Source organism: Gymnoscopelus braueri (genome assembly GCF_963280865.1).
Source record: "Gymnoscopelus braueri genome assembly, chromosome: 9".
NCBI classification, from domain to species: domain Eukaryota; kingdom Metazoa; phylum Chordata; class Actinopteri; order Myctophiformes; family Myctophidae; genus Gymnoscopelus; species Gymnoscopelus braueri.
In genome coordinates this window covers 12765023-12785025 of record NC_137610.1, presented here as the reverse complement: position 1 = coordinate 12785025, position 20003 = coordinate 12765023, and the positions used below count along the sequence as shown (strand labels likewise).

The following is a 20003-nucleotide window of genomic DNA, read 5'->3' as shown; positions in this document are numbered from 1 at the left end:
TTTTCAATTTGTTTACTTCCTGTGTTGCCAGGTTTTGCGAGAGAAACAAGCAACCAAGTCTATGAAAACAAGCCTAAAAGAACAGCAACACGTCATGACGAGCACTTTACCTTTGGCTATTTGAAAATAGCTGATCTACAAGCTCACAACGCGTCGTGGTGCGATGCGTTGTGAGCTTGTAGATCTGCTATTTTCAAAAATTGGAATATTTTTGAAACATTTTAACAACACAAGTGAGTCTTGTATGGGGGTCCTGGCATAAAATATTTTCAGATGGGGGTCCGCACTCCGCAGACAAATACATATTAATTTTGGGGGTCCTTGACTTGAAAATGTTTGAGGAACACTGGTTTTAGGATATTAGGAAGCCCAAATAAGTAACTACACAAAGAAACAAGCCCCAAAAAACGCAACTACCTTACAACTACAAGCAACTTTACAGAAAAACAAGCCCAGCTTATAATAAGCGGACATGGCAACACTGATTACTTCCTTGTTTCCGAAATACTTTCCTTTTTTTCCCCGAAAAGGTTTGCGTCATATTGTGTGCTTGATTAAGATCACGTGCGCCACCGGTGTGCGGAGTTGAGCTCTTTCTTCGTGTATGATCCAGAAGCACCTCTCGTCCGGTTTGTTCTGGTGGATAAAACGCGCGTCTGCGCAGTGACCCCGCCAAAGTTTCAATGCAAGGCGGGGGACCAGATTCTAGAGTAGACACTAGACAGTGAACTCTGCTGTGAGTCCATGTTCATCCACACGATGGCACTATTTACCATACAATCGACTGTTACTCGTCTTATAAAATAGATAAAGCAAAGAAAACCGTTAATAATGTAATAGTTGATCATTTATTTCTGGTTTATATTAAAATAAACATAACTCCAAGGCTGTCAAATTTCAGGAATAGCTTTGAAGTGAATGACGTCGTTGTGGTGGTGGTGTCTCCATTTAAAGTAAATGGATTCAACTTAGCCCTGAAACATGACTGTCATACCATGACAGTCATGGTGCCGAGTCCCCCTGGTCTAAAGTTGTGTTCGATTTTTTCACATTGCCATCTCTCACATAAACATAAACGTTCAGATTTCAAATATAAAGTGCTTACCACCGAGCCACGGATGTTACAAGGCGATGCGGACCGCGATGAGTACCCGTATCTCCCGTATTGTTCAATAAAAAGCATTTTAATCCCATCGCCGGCCATTTTGTTTTTTTGTTTTTTTTTGTTTTGTAATGTATCAGAGTGCAATACACCTCCCAACCATTAGTGTCGCATGGTTGAAAGTATCGGAGACAATTTGGAGAAAATGGCCGGCGATGGGATTAAAATGCTTTTATTGAACAATACGGGAGATACGGGTACTCATCGCGGTCCGCATCGCCTTGTAACATCCGTGGCTCTGTGGTAAGCACTTTATATTTGAAATCTGAACGTTTATGTTTATGTGAGAGATGGCAATGTGAAAAAATCGAACACAACTTTAGACCAGGGGGACTCGGCACCATGACGCTTGTATACAAGCGTCATGTGAACCATGGCTAGATTCAACTCATCATTACATGATGATTGAACTATAGTCTTCTCCACTCCATCGCTGTAGTTTTGTGTTAGCAGATGAGCACATGTATTGTTTATTGTTGTTACAAGACACAAATAAACACAGACACATTATGTATGTTACTTACATTGTTTAAAATGAGTGAGAATACAAATTGTATCCTCACTCATTTTAACAATGTTTAAATAACTCGTAAATGGATTGTTAATTGTATAATACACTTAATGACCCATTCATGAGTTCTATACTTATACTCTTAACAAATATATCCTATGGAGTACTGTGGGACAGGAGCAGAAAGAGAGAGGGAAGACAATTGATTGTTTGCAGCACGCCAGGGCGACCTCTTTGACCCAGTGGTTGACACGATTGTCGATTGATGCTGATTGACGTTCTCCCGCCAGTCCCTCCTGTGGTGATGTGGAGCATGTTCAAAACGGGCCACTTCTGCAAACTTTAGATGTCAATGTTAGCCAATCAGGATGAAATATGAAAAATCAAACAGTTCCATCTTGATCACATGACTATAGAGATCATGTGTACCGATTTGTGTGAAATTTGGATAAAATCTGAAGGCTTAATATCCAAAAATGTGTTTTACATAAGTCGGCCTCCTGGTGGCGCTATAAAAGGCAAATGTGAAAAATGCAGGGCAGATGTTTTTCCTTGGCCTCTAGGGAGTGTGCTTGCAAAGTTTCACGCAGATCGGTGCAGTTATAGTTCAAAACACAAATCAGCCTTTTATAGCGCCACCATGAGGCTGATTTGAAGGTTGTCAAGAGGCATTTCTTCCTCGGCCTAGTGGGGATGTGTTTGTGAAATTTCACGGAAATCGCAAGCTGCGTTCATGATTTGAGGCATTTTGTTCAAAACGGACCAATCCTGCAAATTTTGGAAGCCAACCTTAGCCAATGAGGATGGAATATGGGAAATCGGACAGATCCGTGTTGATCACATGACTATAGAGATACTGTGTACCAATTTGCATGACGTTTGGATAAAATCTGTAGGAGTAATATTAAAAAAAAATCACACCCTGTGTGAAGTGGGCGGTGTCTTCCTAGCTAACCACAATACTGAATGGAGTCAACCAATGATGTACAAAAAGATAAATACATTTATTGAAACACTCTTTATGATGGACGAAACCATAACTTTAAAAAAACAAATTTATGTTTTTTTTTAAAGTTATGGTTTCTTATATAGGGCTATGCACATGTGTCATGTGACACTGGCCAATCACAGTCCTGAATAGATTGTGATTGGCCAATCACAGCGCAGGATAATTGTACAAATTTCCAAACCTCACTTATAGGGGCGGTTTCACTGCCCAAGATAATTGTACAAATTTATAACCATCATTTCATGTTTACCTTTTTTGTGGTAACTTGGAGTATTAGAGATATTGTCAAACACAGAAAAAGCATTTTCAAGTCTCCTGCTGTTGATGTGGACTTTTTTCCTCTCATGAATGAAACATTAATATTTCTTTGAAGCTGTTTCTTTTCAATATAACATCAGCAATTTCATCTTCATTTACATAGAGCAGTTGTGAACCTGTTGGATCTGTATGTTTACACCCTTCTTTAAAGGTTAATGGATCTGTGTAGAATTGATAGTGAGGATTTCCAGTGTCTTTTAGAAATTGCATTGCTTTGAATAGCTGCTCAGGATTTATAGTTGTGTAGTGAACATAATTTTTGTATATCTTTTTACGTTTCAGCTTAACATCAATGGTAGTTATTCCTGCCTGAGATGGAGTTCTGGGAAGAGTGTGCAGAGTGTTCATTACATCATTGTCTTCTATGGGAATATTAATAAGTCTGTCTCGTGTAGCTGGCATTAATGAAGTGGGAAGTCTAAATATCTTTTGAAACAAAATCTTTTTGGCAATAAGATTATTTGCTAATTCTGTCAGCTGCAAATTTTTGGGTACAGAGGTTACTTTTAGACCATTAGCAGCAGACATAGGTGGCATTTCTCCCTTTGTAAGATATCTCTTACAGGTGTCACAAACATACCAGTTTAAAATAGAATCAATGTAAACACCGAACTTTGGATCCTTCAATTTGCTTTCAAATATTTCTTCAAATAATCTCTTATTTTTGTCATTGCATGCTTTCTCAATAGTGTTCAGGACATTGTCATCAATGATGGAAACTCCTTTGTCAAACATCATTTGTTCACAAGAGCAACATGGAAATATTGGACCATATTTGACAGTGGTTTTGAAGTTTTTTAGCCTCTGTTGTTGTGTAAGTCCTTTTGCCAAATCACCACTTCTAGGAAGACTCTTGCTTTTCTCAAACATCTTCCATTTACCGATTATCTTGGCTACTGTGTTCTCAGAAATCTTAACTGCATCAGCAATTATTTTGTAATTTTGGCCAGATCTGTGTTTTGCTACAATTCTGTCTTTGAGCTCTTCTGGAATACCCTTTGATCTTACCATTATCATTTTATCCTTTTCCTTTTCCTTTTTTGGGTTCTTTATGTTTCCCACCAAGTCTCGTCTCTTACATTTATGGATTATGTTGGTAACTGTATTCTTAGAAATCTTAGGTTTGCCTGAAATTCTTCTGTAACCTTGGACAGATCTGTGCTTTGTCACAATTCCATCTTTAACCTTTTCTGATATATGCTTTGATCTGAAAGAGCCACTTAACATCTTGACATCAATGGTAGTTATTCCTGCCTGAGATGGAGTTCTCGGAAGAGTGTGCAGAGTGTTCATTACATCATTGTCTTCTATGGGAATATTAATAAGTCTGTCTCGTGTAGCTGGCATTAATGAAGTGGGAAGTCTAAATATCTTTTGAAACAAAATCTTTTTGGCAATAACATTGTTTGCATTCTTGATAGCATTCTTGCTTTTCTCAAACATCTTCCATTTACCGATTATCTTGGCTACTGTGTTCCAGGAAATCTTAACTGCAGCGGCAATTATTTTGTAAGTTTGGCCAGATCTGTGCTTTGCCACAATTCTGTCTTTGAGCTCTTCTGAAATACCCTTTGATCTTACCATTATCATTTTATCCTTTTGCTTTTCCTTTTTTGGGTTCTTCTTTACGTTTCTCACCAAGTCTCTTCTCTTACATTTATGGATTATGTTGGTAACTGTGTTCTTAGAAATCTTAGGTTTGCCTGAAATTCTTCTGTAACCTTGGACAGATCTATGCTTTGTCACAATTCCATCTTTAACCTTTTCTGATGTATGCTTTGATCTTAAAGAGCCACTTCTAGGAAGACTTTCTATTTTCTTCTCAATATCGGTTTTCCCTTTTCTCATTTCAGCCATAGTGATCTTTGACTTCTACTTTACTGTTCTCACGAAATGGACAGTATCTAAGTAATATACTAGTGTTACATCACAGTGGTTTTAGATTAGTTTCGTCATATGTATCACTAGCCAATCACAGCATGTGTCTTGCTAGCTAATCACAATACTGAATGGAGTCGATCAATCATGTACAAAAGATAAATACATTTATTGAAACACTCTTTATGATGGACAAAACCATAACATAAAAAAAAACAAATTTATGGGTTTTTTTAAGTTATGGTTGCTTATATAGGGCTATGCACATGTGTCATGTGACACTGGCCAATCACAGTCCTGAATAGATTGTGATTGGCCAATCACAGCGCAGGATAATTGTACAAATTTCCAAACCTCACTTTTAGGGGCGGTTTCACTGCCCAAGATATTTGTACATATTTCCAAATCTCACTTATAGGGGCGGTTTCACCGCCCAAAAAAAGGGTTTTGCACAAAACGGCCTCCAGGTGGCGCTATAACAGGCCCATGTGAACATTTTGAGGCAGAGGTTCTGAATTGGCATCCAGGGAGTGTGTGTGCACAGTTTCGCAGCGACCGGGCCAACGGTGCCGGAGATTAACTGCTAACACACGGACAGGACACACGGACACACGGACACACGGACACACACACACGGAGACAATAACAAATCAGGACATTGAAAAAGCCTTCCCATCAAGGTCAACACATTTAAGTTCCTTCCCTTGTAGTACTGTAGGCTGACATCCCAGTGTGGAAAAACAGCTGAACTTAAGAAAAGATCCAAGACGCTCTGCTCAGTTTATTTTGTCATGGCTTTAAAAAAACTCCCATGTGACCAACGCATTTCGGCTCAAGGGCCTTCTTCAGGGTCCAATGAGCCTTCCCATCAACTGCTTTTTTAATGCATTTGGCTGTCCACACCGAGCACTGTAACTATAACGATAACTATAACTATATTGCACACCATTGTATTTGTTATAGTTGTGAACTTTGCCATCCACTTGACCTTTTAAACTATATTTTTATAGTTATAGTGTTACAGTTACAGTGCTCTGTGTGATGGATGGATGGATGGATGGATGGATGGATGGATGGATGGATGGGTGTGTGTATGTATGTATGTATGTATGTATGTATGTATGTATGTATGTATGTATGTATGTATGTATGTATGTATGTATGTATGTATGTATGTATGTATGTATGTATGTATGTATGTATGTATGTATGTATGTAGGTAGGTAGGTAGGTAGGTAGGTAGGTAGGTAGGTAGGTAGGTAGGTAGGTAGGTAGGTAGGTAGGTAGGTAGGTAGGTAGGTAGGTAGATAGATAAATAGATATGCAGGCAGGCAGGCAGGGAGGTAGGTAGGTAGGTGTAGGGCGGTAGAAGGTAGTTAGGTGACACCTCTCTTACTCCTTCACTTGGGCTGAGTAAGTAAGCGTGAGATACAGCTAAGTTGATCTTACAGCATTCCAGAGTGTTGGTGCACTGGTGGCAAATGCCCATCCCTTGTCACATGGGGATGGCTGGGGACACAGGACAGCTAATGAAGGTGTGTCTGAGGATCTGATGTTACATCCTGATCCTGACACATAAGGGGTCAAGAGCTCAGCAATGTAACCAGGGACAAAACCGTGTTGAGCTTTATAAGTTACAACATTGTGCGTGACGCCACGTCATCAGCTTGCCCGGCGTTGCAGGGGTTTTGGGCCGCATCAATCAGCATGTTGATAGGTTGGTTTGGTAACCGGAAGGGTTGCCCCAAAACACGCTCACCGCATTTTCTGAGCAGACCGCTCACCCCAGCGTCGGTCCAGTCGCCCCGTCACTTTGCTCTCCCCAACATACGACAGTGTCTGTCTGTCTGTAGAGTAGGCCTATGCTAGGTTCACTCACTGCACTGGAATGTGAACGATGGCAGCAGCCATAAAATATATTTAATAGAATAAAGGAATTTTATTATGTTGCAATTATTCCCCTCTGTGTAGAAATACTTGGAACGGTCCGACCGTTCCGAGGTCGTGGGATTTGTGGGGGCAAGCGTTCTCAGGTCGCTGGATTTGCGGAGGCGAGCATTCTGAGATCGCTAGATTTGCGGGGGCGACGGGACCTAACGTCTGGGGCGACGGCCAGACATACTATGGGGCGACCGTTTCGAGGTCGTCGAATTTGCCCCGGGGCGAATGTGTTTTGGTATTCGGTGGTTTCAGTACCCAATTACCAGGATATTGTGTGAGCTAAGCCCCTCCATACCAGATGTGTGAGACACCAGAGACCCAAGAGCAGGGAAAAAGACAGACGATTACCCCAGAACCTCTTTGTTTTGGGTTCATGGGACACTGAGTGAGGACAGTATGGACCCCTATTGTGGGGTGTGCATTGGACAGAGGAAGGACTCATACATGCCTTGAGTTGCACAACTGTTTCCGTTATTCTTTTTGTGATTTTCATTACAATTTGTGTTATGTATGTTGTGTTTTAATTATATTTTAGATGTGACACTTGCAGAGCGCACACCTCTTATTTGAGCGACAGTGGCTGAGGTGGTATGCCATTTGTTTCAATCTTCGAGTCCAGGTCCTCTAGTGTCTAAGTGTCCTTGAGCAAGACACTGAACCCCAGATCATCCCTGGGGCACTTGCCCACTGCCCCTAATTGTTAGGATGGGTTAAATGCATATTATTGACAAATTCCTGTGCAAAAGTACTTGGCCAACAACAACTAAAAGGGAAGGGACACATTATTGTTATTATCATCCTTACTTTATTCACTTACTTACTTACTTAAGTTTACTTACTTCTACATTTTATTTGGTCTTTATTGATAACAAATACATATGAACATGTATTTGCATCTGTCAAAAGGATAAACACGTAAAAGCTTGAGAACCTATTTCCATTGTGGTCCTTTACTTACAATAGTTACTTGAGTGATTTGTTTGGTGTTAACCATTAAAGTGCATTACAAATAAGAATGTTCTGCAGTGTTCGTATGAAAAGTCATTGTTTGTTATGATTACTTTGGAGATCAGAAGCCCATCCAGTCTTTTTCAATAAAGATTGACTAAACTTGGCAGTTGTTTGGGAACACAAACAACTCTCCCCAGAAAATACCCCATGCTCTCATCCCTTGGTCATGCACATGACTCATCCTCAAATTGACGTCGGCACAGACTTTGGGGCTGTAGGACAAACTCCCATTTCTTTTCTAACCATGTTAGATAACAAAATGTTTACAATTGATTCCTTGTGCACAGGAAAACATTAGATTTAGCTGTGTCATTTCAGTCAATACGACTTTGAAGGGTGTAAGTGTTACTACAATGTTGTTTATCTAAACTGTAAATTATAACCTATTTCGCCATGTGCTTCAAACCTAGTGGGGGACAATGTTCGCAATAGGGGAGGATAGCTCCTGCTGTCAATTCCACGAACAACTTCGTGGAACAACTACAGATAATGTCCCAGAACAATTCACAAGAGACTTGTAAACACTGTGCATCATATTTCTCGTTGACCTGTTGTGGAAATTAATCATTTTTCAAATCTCATGGATTTGTCATTTTATTTCTTGCGAAATACAGTTGGCTATGTGGGCCTATTTTGTAACCACTGTTGTAAACATGCTTAGTTTGACTGTCCATACTTTATTGACTGAACTCATATGACCCAACTTTCTTTTGTTCACTGAACAAAGTTCCAAAGATAATAATTAAAGTATTAGCCTATAGGCCTATGTGTTTTCTTTGATTTATTCGTGCTGTCAGACAGTGAGAGAAGACAAAATCACCCAAATCAGTCTCTCTCTCTCTCTCTCTCTCTCTCTCTCTCTCTGTTTTGAAAATATTGATGTGAATCATACATTTATCAGATATGGCAATAGTATGTTTGTAAACTTCAACTTATCTAGGCTACTTTGATTCTGATGGGGACTGTAAAATAACGTTGTAGTCTAGGCTACTACAGAAATAAACTAGAAAAGGTGCTCCTCTGAGCACAGTTCTCCGCCAGGGCAGGTAGGTTATTGTGGAACAGCAACGTTGATGGATTATGAAGAATGGGACAGATCCGTCTTGATCACATGACTAATAGAGATCATGTGTACCGATTTGCGTGATGTTTGGACAAAATCTGAAGGAGTAATATCAAAACATTTGTTTTAAATAAGTCAGCCTCCTGGTGGCGCTATAAAAGGCAGGGCAATGGTTTTTCTTTGGCCTCTAGGGAGTGCGCACCATGACCGTGGTTATAGCGCCACCATGATGCTGATTTGAAAATGTCTTCAATCTGCCTTGTGGGAATGTGCGTGCAAAATTTCGCGGAAATCGCACACTGCGTTCATTATTTGAGGCATTTTTTTCAAAACGGAGCACTCCTGACAACTTTGAGAGCCAATCTTAGCCAATCAGGATGGAATATGAAAAATCTGAAATACCTGTTTCGTTTATGACAATAGAGATACTGTGTACCGATTTGCGTGATATTTGGACAACATCTGTAGGAGTAATACGAAAAAAATGCGTGTTTGCAAAAATCTACCTCCTGGTGACGCTGTAACAGGCCGATCTAAAAAATTTGGGGCAGAGGTTCTGCTCTGGCATCCAGGGAGTGTGTGTGGTGTGCACAGTATCACAGTGCCGGAGATTAGCTGGTCACACACACACACACACACACACACACACACACACACACACACACTACACACACACACACACACTACACACACACACTCACGGACTGACAGGGTGCAAAACATAGCCTTCAGCAGTGGCGGAGACAATACAGATGAGGCAAACAAGCTGCTCTTAACTTTTGTCAGTCCCACATGGGAATGCTACGGGCACAAATTAACCTCTGAGATCAAAATGACTCTGAGTCTGGATATGGGCTATCTATGCTGACTTCATGGGCGGCTGTTTGAGCGACGTCGATTACATTGATAGTGATTGGTCACGTCGTTCGGCGTTGCGCTCTGAATCCTCCCCAGATTGGTAAACACACCGAGCGTGGGAGAAATGTCAACAGACAGACTCGATCGCGCAACTACTACTATGTAGTTATTTTTAGTGAAACAGAAATTCATCTCGTGGTCATCCAAAGTGACACAACAGCTGGCTAAAGTGGGACATCGGATGATCAATGACTGCATGGGTGCAGACAAATATCACAATAGTGTCGTGATCGTCATATGAAAGTAAAAAAAAACTTCTATTTTTTAAAATCTTTTTTTATGATCTTGCAGTCACCGGTATGTTTCCTCTAGATTCGCCGTGGAACATTTCTTTCGCAGGCTGCGGCTTCTTGGGCATCTACCACATAGGGGTGGCGAGCTGTCTGCTGGAGCAGGCTCCTTTCTTGGTGGAGAATGCTCGGCACATCTATGGGGCATCAGCCGGGGCGCTGACAGCCACTGCTCTGGTCAGTGGAATATGTATGGGTAGGTACTGATCTATTGTGGTGGAAAAAGTATTCTTTTTTTTTTTTACTAAAATCAAAGTATCAATATTGCAATGTACAGTAGAAATACTCTGTTACAAGTAAAAGCCTGGTAATCAAAATTTACTTGAGTAAATGTACAAAAGTATTGGTATCAAAATTTACTTAAAGTACCAAAAGTAGAAAGTACTAATTATGTTATTAAGTTTTCAAAAGTACAAAAATATTTTGAAAATAGCGATAGGCTAGGTTTTGTAATAATAATCAAAATCTACAAAGTAGCTAGTAACTAATTTCAAATAATTGTAGTGGTGTAAAAGCATAGTATTTCCCTCTGAGATGTAGTGGAGTAGAAGTAAAAGTACAGAAAATTGAAAATACTCCAGTAAATTAAAAAATACCTCAAAATTGTACTTAAGTACAGTACTTGAGTAAATGTACTTTGTTACTTTACACCACTGTCTATTATCTTTCAGTATTACTCCTGTGAAAGTGAATGAGCTGATGGAGCTCTTATATGAGCTACTGGGCGAAGAATGTAAATATAGGCTACTGGAAAATCCACAAATCTGAGAAAGACTGTATGTGGCTCAAACAAAGCAAATGCTTCAGAAAATTAGACCGATGGATGATTGTTTAGCGCTTTAGCCTACATCCCACCTTGATACTTTTTTAGAGCCACAAAGTAGGCTATGTGGCCCCATATTATATCTTATGCATTTCTTCTGATCCTTTATCTTTACCGATAGGAATACTCGAGAATTGCACATTTTGCATTGTTGGCCCTGTGTTATGTGGAAAATAAAAGGTCCCATTCTGTTCTATTCTATTTAATCTTCTACAGGAGAGGCTGGGGCAAACATCCTCGATGTTGCAAAAGAGGCCAGGAAACGCTTCCTCGGGCCTCTGCATCCATCGTTCAACCTGGTCAAGATAATGCGTGTTATGATGCATCGTACGCTACCAGATGATGCCCACCTGCGGGTCAGTGGCCGGCTAGGAATCTCTCTGACCCGTGTGACAGATGGAGAGAACGTCCTGGTGTCCCAGTTCAACAGCAAGGAGGAGGTAGTGCAGGTGAGAGTAGGCCTATGGTATGCATGAATAGTGTCAATCAAAAATGTTTGATCATGAATTCAACGTTTGGACAGCAAACTGCCTTTGTCACAGTTAACCTCATGAGCAAGCGTGCTGCCAAAACATTGGCCTTACTTTTAAAACGTAATAAGCATCAGAGCTGTGTATTCTTCCTAATTGTACTTGATTTCTCCGGCCAGATCTGCACGTCAGTATCCAAGGTATTCATTCTTAAGTTACTGACCATGAATTCTGGGGAGGAGAAGGAGACACTGGAGCAGCTCAGACATTGCCTCTTTGATAGTGAAGGTGCTAGGACAGGAGTTTTGCTAAATGAAAAAAGCATTTTATAGGGAAAACCTATATTATAATATTTTGTTCTTTCTTTTATATTCTAATATTCTTTTTATTTTGTTTACACATTATTGTTGATGATTGGTTTGTCATAGTCTCTTCCCTTTTAGCTTCATTCATATTTTTGTATTAAAAAACATCACATGGGGTGACATCATGTGAATGTGGAGGGTGATTGAAGGGTGAGGTATCAGAGTAATGTTTTTGAATCTAGACAGCAGTGTGTGAAGGAGGGTTATGGTGCTGAAACCAGTGACTATTTTAGCACGCCTTCTCACCTAACCTTATCCTTCAACTGATCTAAGACCTCTTTATACAAACTCATGTCGCATTGCAATACATTGTGAGCTTGTAGATCAGAAAAATATAGAAAATGTATACCATGGTTAAAGTGGTTGATGACCAGGTGCACATCCTTCACAGCGCCATGTGCGATAGACAAAGTTGATAACTTTTTGATCAGCCCATGTATTTAAAATAGTTTATTTGATTTGATTAAATAATGTGCCTGCGGCAGTTTTCCAGCCATTGACACCATGTGAAAATCAGTGCAATATCATCAAAAATAACCTGGTACATCATAGGGTTCAATGTTTCATATTCTTTCATATTTACATAGAAATGAAGAAACACATTTTAGTCTCCTGGGTTGGAGTTCACAGAGACCCTTCAAATATTATTGATACAACAGCTATAACATGTTATTGGATCTATGATCAATGTTAAAACTCAAACTGTGAATACACTGATGACAGACACATCAGCTATTTTGTTGTTACCACTTTACCAAATCTATTTGGTTGACTAATGTCCCCCAGGGATCTATACTTGGTCCCCTCCTTGTTCCCCTCTACAACAAATCTCTTTTCTGAAAATTGCAGATCTAGCTCACAAAGCTTCATTTGCAACAACATGTTGTGAGCTTGTAGATCTGCTATTTTGGTGAATGTTTGCCAGTTTTTGTCATATGTTCACCTATTATTACATGCCCAGAATAGGGACGCTACGGTTCATGTGGTTAACAAGCTACACACTCTCCTCTAACCATTTCTTTTTTGTATGTTTTTAACAGGCATGTGTATGCAGTGCCTATATCCCTGTGTACATGGGCCTCATTCCCCCTATGCTACAAGGTGTGGTAAGTGGATCAAGTATTGTGTTACACATGTGAACGCTTCCCCTTCATAGCCATTATGTCATTTATATGAAATGAGTTAACCATTAGAAATAAGCAAAGCTCCCATAATTGTGTAACTGGCAAATACTAATTTTCTGTACTTCAATTTGATTGGACAAAATGATTGACCTTTCATCTTACATTTACTTGAATTGGCATCTGTTGTTGCTGTTTCTTTTCCTTTCCACAAACATCCCGACGCCCTTTTGACAAATGTGTTTGCTCTGAATGACATGTGTTTGGCAAAAGTGCTTCGCAAATTCCTTGTAGCTGAGATCATTCCTAGATATTTCACAGTATAGGGAAACTTGCCATTTCACTGGACAAGTTTCTGGCACTAGGCTTTTCTAGGAACTAATCATTGAGCAATACCAGCTCTCTCAACCGGACACTGCGTACCCCCCTGTGACCCTGTCAATAGGCTTGTGTGTGTATTATGTGTGTTTTTTATGTGGTCCTGTCACTAGGATGTGTTCAGAGCGAGGGTGGCAGTACCCTGTGTAATGTGACTCTGTTGGCTGGGGTTTGAGGGTTGTTCTGTCCTCTTCAAACCTGACGTCACTGCTACTTTATCAGTTGGCACACATCACAGGAATTTCCAGCTTCTTACAAACAGTCCAGATTATTCAAAAGTTAAAACATTAACAACTATTTTAAGTGGAATTAATCCTAGTTTTCTAGGCAGCACAGAAAATGCAGAGAGCCATATGAGACGAAACACAACAGACTTCGAATGAGATTCACACACCAGCTCATGATGCGATTGTCTGATCGGTGACTCTGTTTGTCTTTGACTTAGCGATACGTAGACGGAGGCTTGACAGATAACCTACCCCTGTACGATTCGAAAAACACCATCTCTGTGTCGCCATTTTCGGGAGAGAGCGACATCTGCCCCCGGGACACCACGAACCTCATACATGAACTGCGCTTCTCCAACACCAGCATCCAGTTCACCCTCATAAACCTCTACAGAGTTTCCTGCTCCCTTTTCCCCCCAGATCCAATGGTAATTTGGTCACTTACACTTACACCCTATATACTTTGTTGTACGTTGAATAGCAAAAATAGCCGAACTACAGGAGTTGTGAGCTTGTAGATCTGCTATTTTTGCAGAATGTTCACCAATTATGACAGAATAGGTACGCCAGAGTGAAATTAGTTAATTTAACCCTTCTCCCCTCACACTTACACACACATACAAAACAAATACACACATCAACAAAGAAACAGACTCAGAAAAACTCAGGTACACAGATACACATACATTTACATACAAACATAAAATGCGAAGACACCGAAAGCATACATGCAAGTTGAAACACACAGAGACACAAGCAGAATTAATTGATTGGTGCATTGTAACTGGCTTAGATGAACTGGAGTTACCTCTATGGATCTGTCTGTCTAATGACAGGTGTATATTTGTGTTTGTTTTGGGTGCAGATTTTGAAAGCCATGTGTAAACAGGGATATAGAGATGCTCTTCACTTTTTAAAGAGGAATGGTAAGTACCAGAGATTGTTTGATATATTCTGTGTCAAGCCTTCAAGCCTTTTAATCTCTAGTGAAAATTATATAATTGATATAGGCTTCTGTACTGTATGGTGGAAGAAATAAAGTGTGTTCTTCCTTCCACCATACTGTAATGTTTCATTTGTTAAAAAAATATTAAATATAAATAAATAATAATATAAACTATATGAACCTGGACATACATTTTCACAAATATATTTTTAATATCTTCTCAAATGTTTGATACATTGTTAACATGATAGAATCTTGACTCACCTCAAAAGACAGGTGACCTTTACCTTGGGTTTGTGAAATGAATCCAAAATATGACTAATGCTGTTTACATTGTGTCACATAGATAGACTGCACTGGAACTTTGCTTCATGTTACGACATGTCATTCTTTGCTGAACAGTATTGTGCTGCCCCCGTGTGGCAACTTACATTTTGCACACAGACCTTAATTATAAATATTTGAACAGATGGGGGGGGGGGTGTTCAGTCCACTATTGATCAAAGATGTCCTTGGCTTAAGAAAATCTAAATTTTCTTATTGGTTTTGTACGCAGGATTGCTGAATTTCAACGGGCCTCTCAGATGCAGACGACTGCTGGCCGATGATGGGGAACAAAACGAGGACGATGATGAAGATGAGGAAGAGGAGCAGCCAGGTGTAGAGGTGGAGGCTCAGTCTGCTCCCCCCTTAGAGGACAACATCATTGAGCACCTCCCACCCCAACTACATAAAGGTTGGTTGCACAAACACAATCAATTAGTTTCTCAATTTCTCTACAGAGTATCATGGTTACTTTTTTAATCCTACATGATCGTAAGAATAACATAAATAACATTTAAGCATTGCAAATATAGAGACATATTTATTAAAATAAAGATCTGTACTCAGATATTAAAAAGGTTTCCAAATAGACTCACTCTGCATATACTGTACAGTAGATAGTTACTGTAGTACTTGTGTACAGATGGATTGACTCTGACTTCCTCCATAGCTCTGGTGGAAGCTTGTAAGGAGAGGAGGAGCCTGGTCCACTCTCTAAGAAACCTTCTTCCTGTAAGGCTGGCCTCTACTTTGATGCTTCCCTATACTCTGCCTCTGGAGTCTGCCATGTCCATGACTGTCAGGTAAGACATCACAACTCTACTCTCACTATTCCAGACAAAGAAACTCTCTATTGAAAAGTGTTTAATATGGTAGATCTACGCTGGCAACATTTGCGTTTCCATGATGCACATGTGCTGGGATAATATTGCTGTCTCTAATTTTGGCAAAATATGGCAACATTTCAGTTTCCTGATTGATTACATAGGCTAGATGAGAGGCAGTTTGAAAGAGCAACAAATATGCGCTGGCCATACTGGTCAAAGTAATGAATTTGAAATCTAGATTCTATATTTCCAGCTGACCACACACCTTTTGGAGTTACTGCCACCCATAGTTATGCCTAGGAATCACAATTTACACTCATCTTTGCTGTGGTCGTAGCCATGGTTCACATGACGCTCGTCTGTCATGGAACCAAAAGTTCCTGGTTTTCGATTATTTTACATTTACAACTCTCACATGTACATAAACGTTCAGATTTCAAATATAAAGTGCTGACCCCCATGCCAACGGATGTAACAAGTTGAGCCGGCAAAGGTCTAAGTACCTGTATATTCCGTATTGTTCAATAAAAAGCTCGATCATCGGCCATTTTCTCCGAATTTTCTCCGATGCTTTCAACTATGCGACACTACTGGTTGGGAGGTGTATTGCACTCTGATACATTACAATATTTTTTTTAAATAGAAAATGGCCGCCGATCGGATTAAAATGCTTTTTATTGAACAATACGGGAGATACGGGTACTTATCGCGGCCGGCTCAACTTGTAACATCCATGACTCGGGGGTAAGCACTTTATATTTGAAATCTGAACGTTTATGTATATGTGAGAGGTGTAAATGTAAAAACTTGTAGAACTTTCGGTTCCGTCATGGTATGACAGTCATGTTTCAGGGCTACTGTGGTCGCAGCTTGTGTAGATTGCAAAATAAATTCTGACGTCATGAGACTTGTGTCATGCACGTTGATCTAATGCATCAGCGCCTGTGTAGATCTAGCCTCGCGTGGCCAGACAATATCACACGACACACTGCGTGGATATTAGTCTGGTCCTTATCAACGATAGATTTTTTTCCAAGGGGCGGTTACAAAAAGATCCAAACGGACTCTATTGGTTAGACCTAAACCAATCAGAGCAGTGCTTCCTTTTTCACGAACTAATCAGAGCAGTGCTTCCTTGTACGTCATTGCTCCAAATAAGGTGATAAGCCCGCCCACATTTGGATACTGGGCCCTGGTTGGCTCCACACCACTGCGGAGGGAGAGAAGTGGAATCTCTATGGAGGGGGGCCAGACCTAATCTGCCGAGGGCTAAAGTGCGATGCGATTTTGCAAAGGCAGATTCGGCTGGAACCAGGCTAGTGTAGATCCCCACCCAGTAACCCTTCACTATCCGACAATTCTAAAAAGATAGTTATTGAAGCTGTGGTGTTCTCAGCCACAGGTTGACTAGCAGCAGTTGAAATACATAATGGCGTGTCTTGTCTTTAGACTTTTGGAGTGGATGCCAACCGTGCAGAAAGACGTGATTTGGATTCGAGAGCAGATGGCCACAATGCTGCAGCGTGTTCTACGTCAGACCTCCAAAAGCATCTCCCAGCATGTATATGCCAGGTGGGAGACTATCATCTGTTTCACTCACACGCACGCACACACGCACGCACGCACGCACGCACGCACGCACGCACGCACGCACGCACGCACGCACTCACACACACTAATTATACAAATTTTCATTTAATTAAGAATACAATCTAAGGAGATATCAGAAAAGACGCGCACACACAGTGATTCACAAGTGTCTTCTTTTTTATTTTAAAGCTCATACAGTACATGCTTGTAATGTTTCCTGTAGGTTTTCCTGCCAACTGGAGCTGCATCACTACCAGTGTCTCCCAGGTCAGATTGGTTCTTCCTGCCTGCTGCCCAACTGGGTGAACGAAGGAGGTTTCTCCGTCCTGGACGCCCTCATGCGCCTGGACCAGTATCAGAGACAGCTGCTGCCTGGAGTCTTCTCCATCAACATGGACCTGCAGGGCTCTTTCAGAACGGGGCTCGGCACACCGGACACGAGCACTCCATCTGTCCTCTCCCAGGAGGACAAGACGACTCACCCGCACTGCCTAACCACTCCTTTAGCCATCGGCAGCTCTTAAGCAGTAAGTTAAGCCTAATTTATACTCTCTAATACAATGGTGCCGCTTGCCAAAAATAACGGACCTACATACTAACAACGTTGTTGGTTTGTTGATCAGTCATTTTTGTTAAACGACACCCTCATGCGATGGAGTATAAATTAAGCGTCAGGTGTCCCATGATGCTCTGCTGCTGTGGATGTCTATGAAGATTCTAAGACAAATCGGAGACTGAGGCACCTTCTAAAGAGCGCACAGTTTTAATCTCCGTTTGGAAGCATGTATACATTTGTATTATAATCACTTTTGTTGTTACAAAAGTCAAACTAATCATTGTTTTACGATTGCTGTCTTAACTGTTTTGAACTACAATCAAGCAGTGTAACAGACCATAGCAACAATGTCAATGTGTTATGTTAATCAGTGGGAGGCCACCTTTATTTTAAATGGTTTATTGTTGCTACTACTGTATGTATGAGGAAACATTACACAAGATTGCTGTAAACATATAAACATACAGCCAGCATGGTACATAAACAGCTACAGTATGAGCAAGCTAAGAACTGGAGGATATCACAAATGAACACATGAACTGTTGTCTTTCAGTGAGACAAGTGTTTGTGTTTTATGAAGTGTAGTCGCAGTAGTAGTTGAAACAGAATGTATCTGTTGCATCCAAGACTGTCTGCTTTCAGTCTCTCTCTCTCTCTCACACACACACACACACACACACACACACACACACACACACACACACACACACACACACACACACACACACACACACACACACACACACACACACACACACACACACACACACACACACACAGAGTTGAATGTGAGAATAGGATCGGAAGGGAGTGGAACTGCTGGATAAACCTCTGTGCAATGCACTCAATGCAAGTGTCAATGCAGTGTTATAAAACAAATACATAGTTCAGATTATATTTTTTGTTTTGGTTCATGTGTGGAAGGTCTGTATACTGTAGGCCTACAGTAGTTTATTTATATGAAACCTGCCCTACCTTATTATTATGTAAGTCATGGACAGTGGACACTCATCCTACCATAAACCAGATGTGTGGAGCGTTATTTCCAGGTAGAATGTCTATGGATATTTACACAATGTAAAATAAAGTGTCCAGAACATCATCAATGTCAATAAAGATGATTCTGATTCTGATGTCTAGTTTGTCAACCTGTGTATATTTAGAACAAAATAATATAAAATTGTAGTCAATAACGATATCATAAGTTTCCTGTTCCTCCAGAAATAAGGTTAATGAATCATTTTTGGTTGTGGTGATGTCATGATTTGGTCTATTAGGATCCTAGCAGGATCCTTTAAGTCAGGCCCTAATGTATTCTACTATCTACTTACCTACTTAATGAAATTATACATTAAATTGGTTTGTAGCTGCCTGCTGCTCTATTGAACAGTGATTTGCTTAGGCTATATTAAACTTATATTAGACTCACATCACATGACAATATATGAATGATGATTTTCATTACAATGACAGGAGTTATTTATTAACGTTTATTACACGGCTTGGTTGAATGCTTGATTCTGATTGGTCAATCACTGAATTCAACGGCGTGTTATTTCTGAATAATGACAGCTGGGCTCAATAACAGACTGCTGTCTAATCAAAGGCTCAGAGCACCGCCTGCTGCGCTGCTTGATTTTTGCCATACCCAACATGGCAGCCATAAACAAACACACCAAACCATGTCATTTACAGCAAAACATTGCTCTCAAGAATGTTTTTGAAAACATTTGAAGCGAGAAATAGACAATGCAGTAACCGGAAGTTGATTCTATTTGATCAACACTTCCTGTTGTTTTCCGAGGCACCTATATTGACCCATAACATAAGCCAAACTAGAAAAGTGCGCTCCTCCACCAGGCCGGGTTGCCTACCCAGGGCCTGCAAACTTTGGAAGGCAGTAATAGAGTTTCGAAGTATGACGTAATTTACGCATCCTACCTGGGTATGTCCCCCCCCCCCCCCCATTCTCAATTCCCATAGACGTGTTTAATATCGCGGCATATATGAACTGTGTTCCAAAAATCAACAAATGAGCCCGACGGTTTGACTCATATGGATATAAAGCATCAACTGACGGTGAGAAAACGCTAATGTTACTGCCGTGACAATATCGCCAGGACAGTTTGTTTATTTTTGGACCACAATTCTTGTATGAGATGATTCTAAGATGACCAATGTTATTTTCCATAGAGAAAATACTTCCGTGACACAGGGGATGAGCGAGTGACGTCAGGACTTTGGTACTCTAGCCATTTGTTCATAATTTGTGGCA

The 20003-nt window shown here is 40.5% G+C and overlaps 1 protein-coding gene across 1 annotated transcript; it reads left to right on the top strand.

Annotated features, from left to right (window-relative positions):
* Nucleotides 1–8735: 8735 nt before the first annotated feature.
* LOC308092619 (patatin-like phospholipase domain-containing protein 2) lies at nt 8736–18759 on the top strand. Its single transcript, XM_080438629.1, has 10 exons — nt 8736–8876; nt 10103–10297; nt 11141–11373; nt 12800–12865; nt 13704–13913; nt 14351–14411; nt 14988–15167; nt 15426–15558; nt 17032–17154; nt 17396–18759. Exons 2-10 carry the CDS (start codon nt 10111–10113, stop codon nt 17694–17696), a joined length of 1494 nt encoding a protein of 497 aa, XP_080294755.1. The 5' UTR covers nt 8736–8876; nt 10103–10110; the 3' UTR covers nt 17697–18759.
* The last annotated feature ends 1244 nt before the right edge of the window (nt 18760–20003 follow it).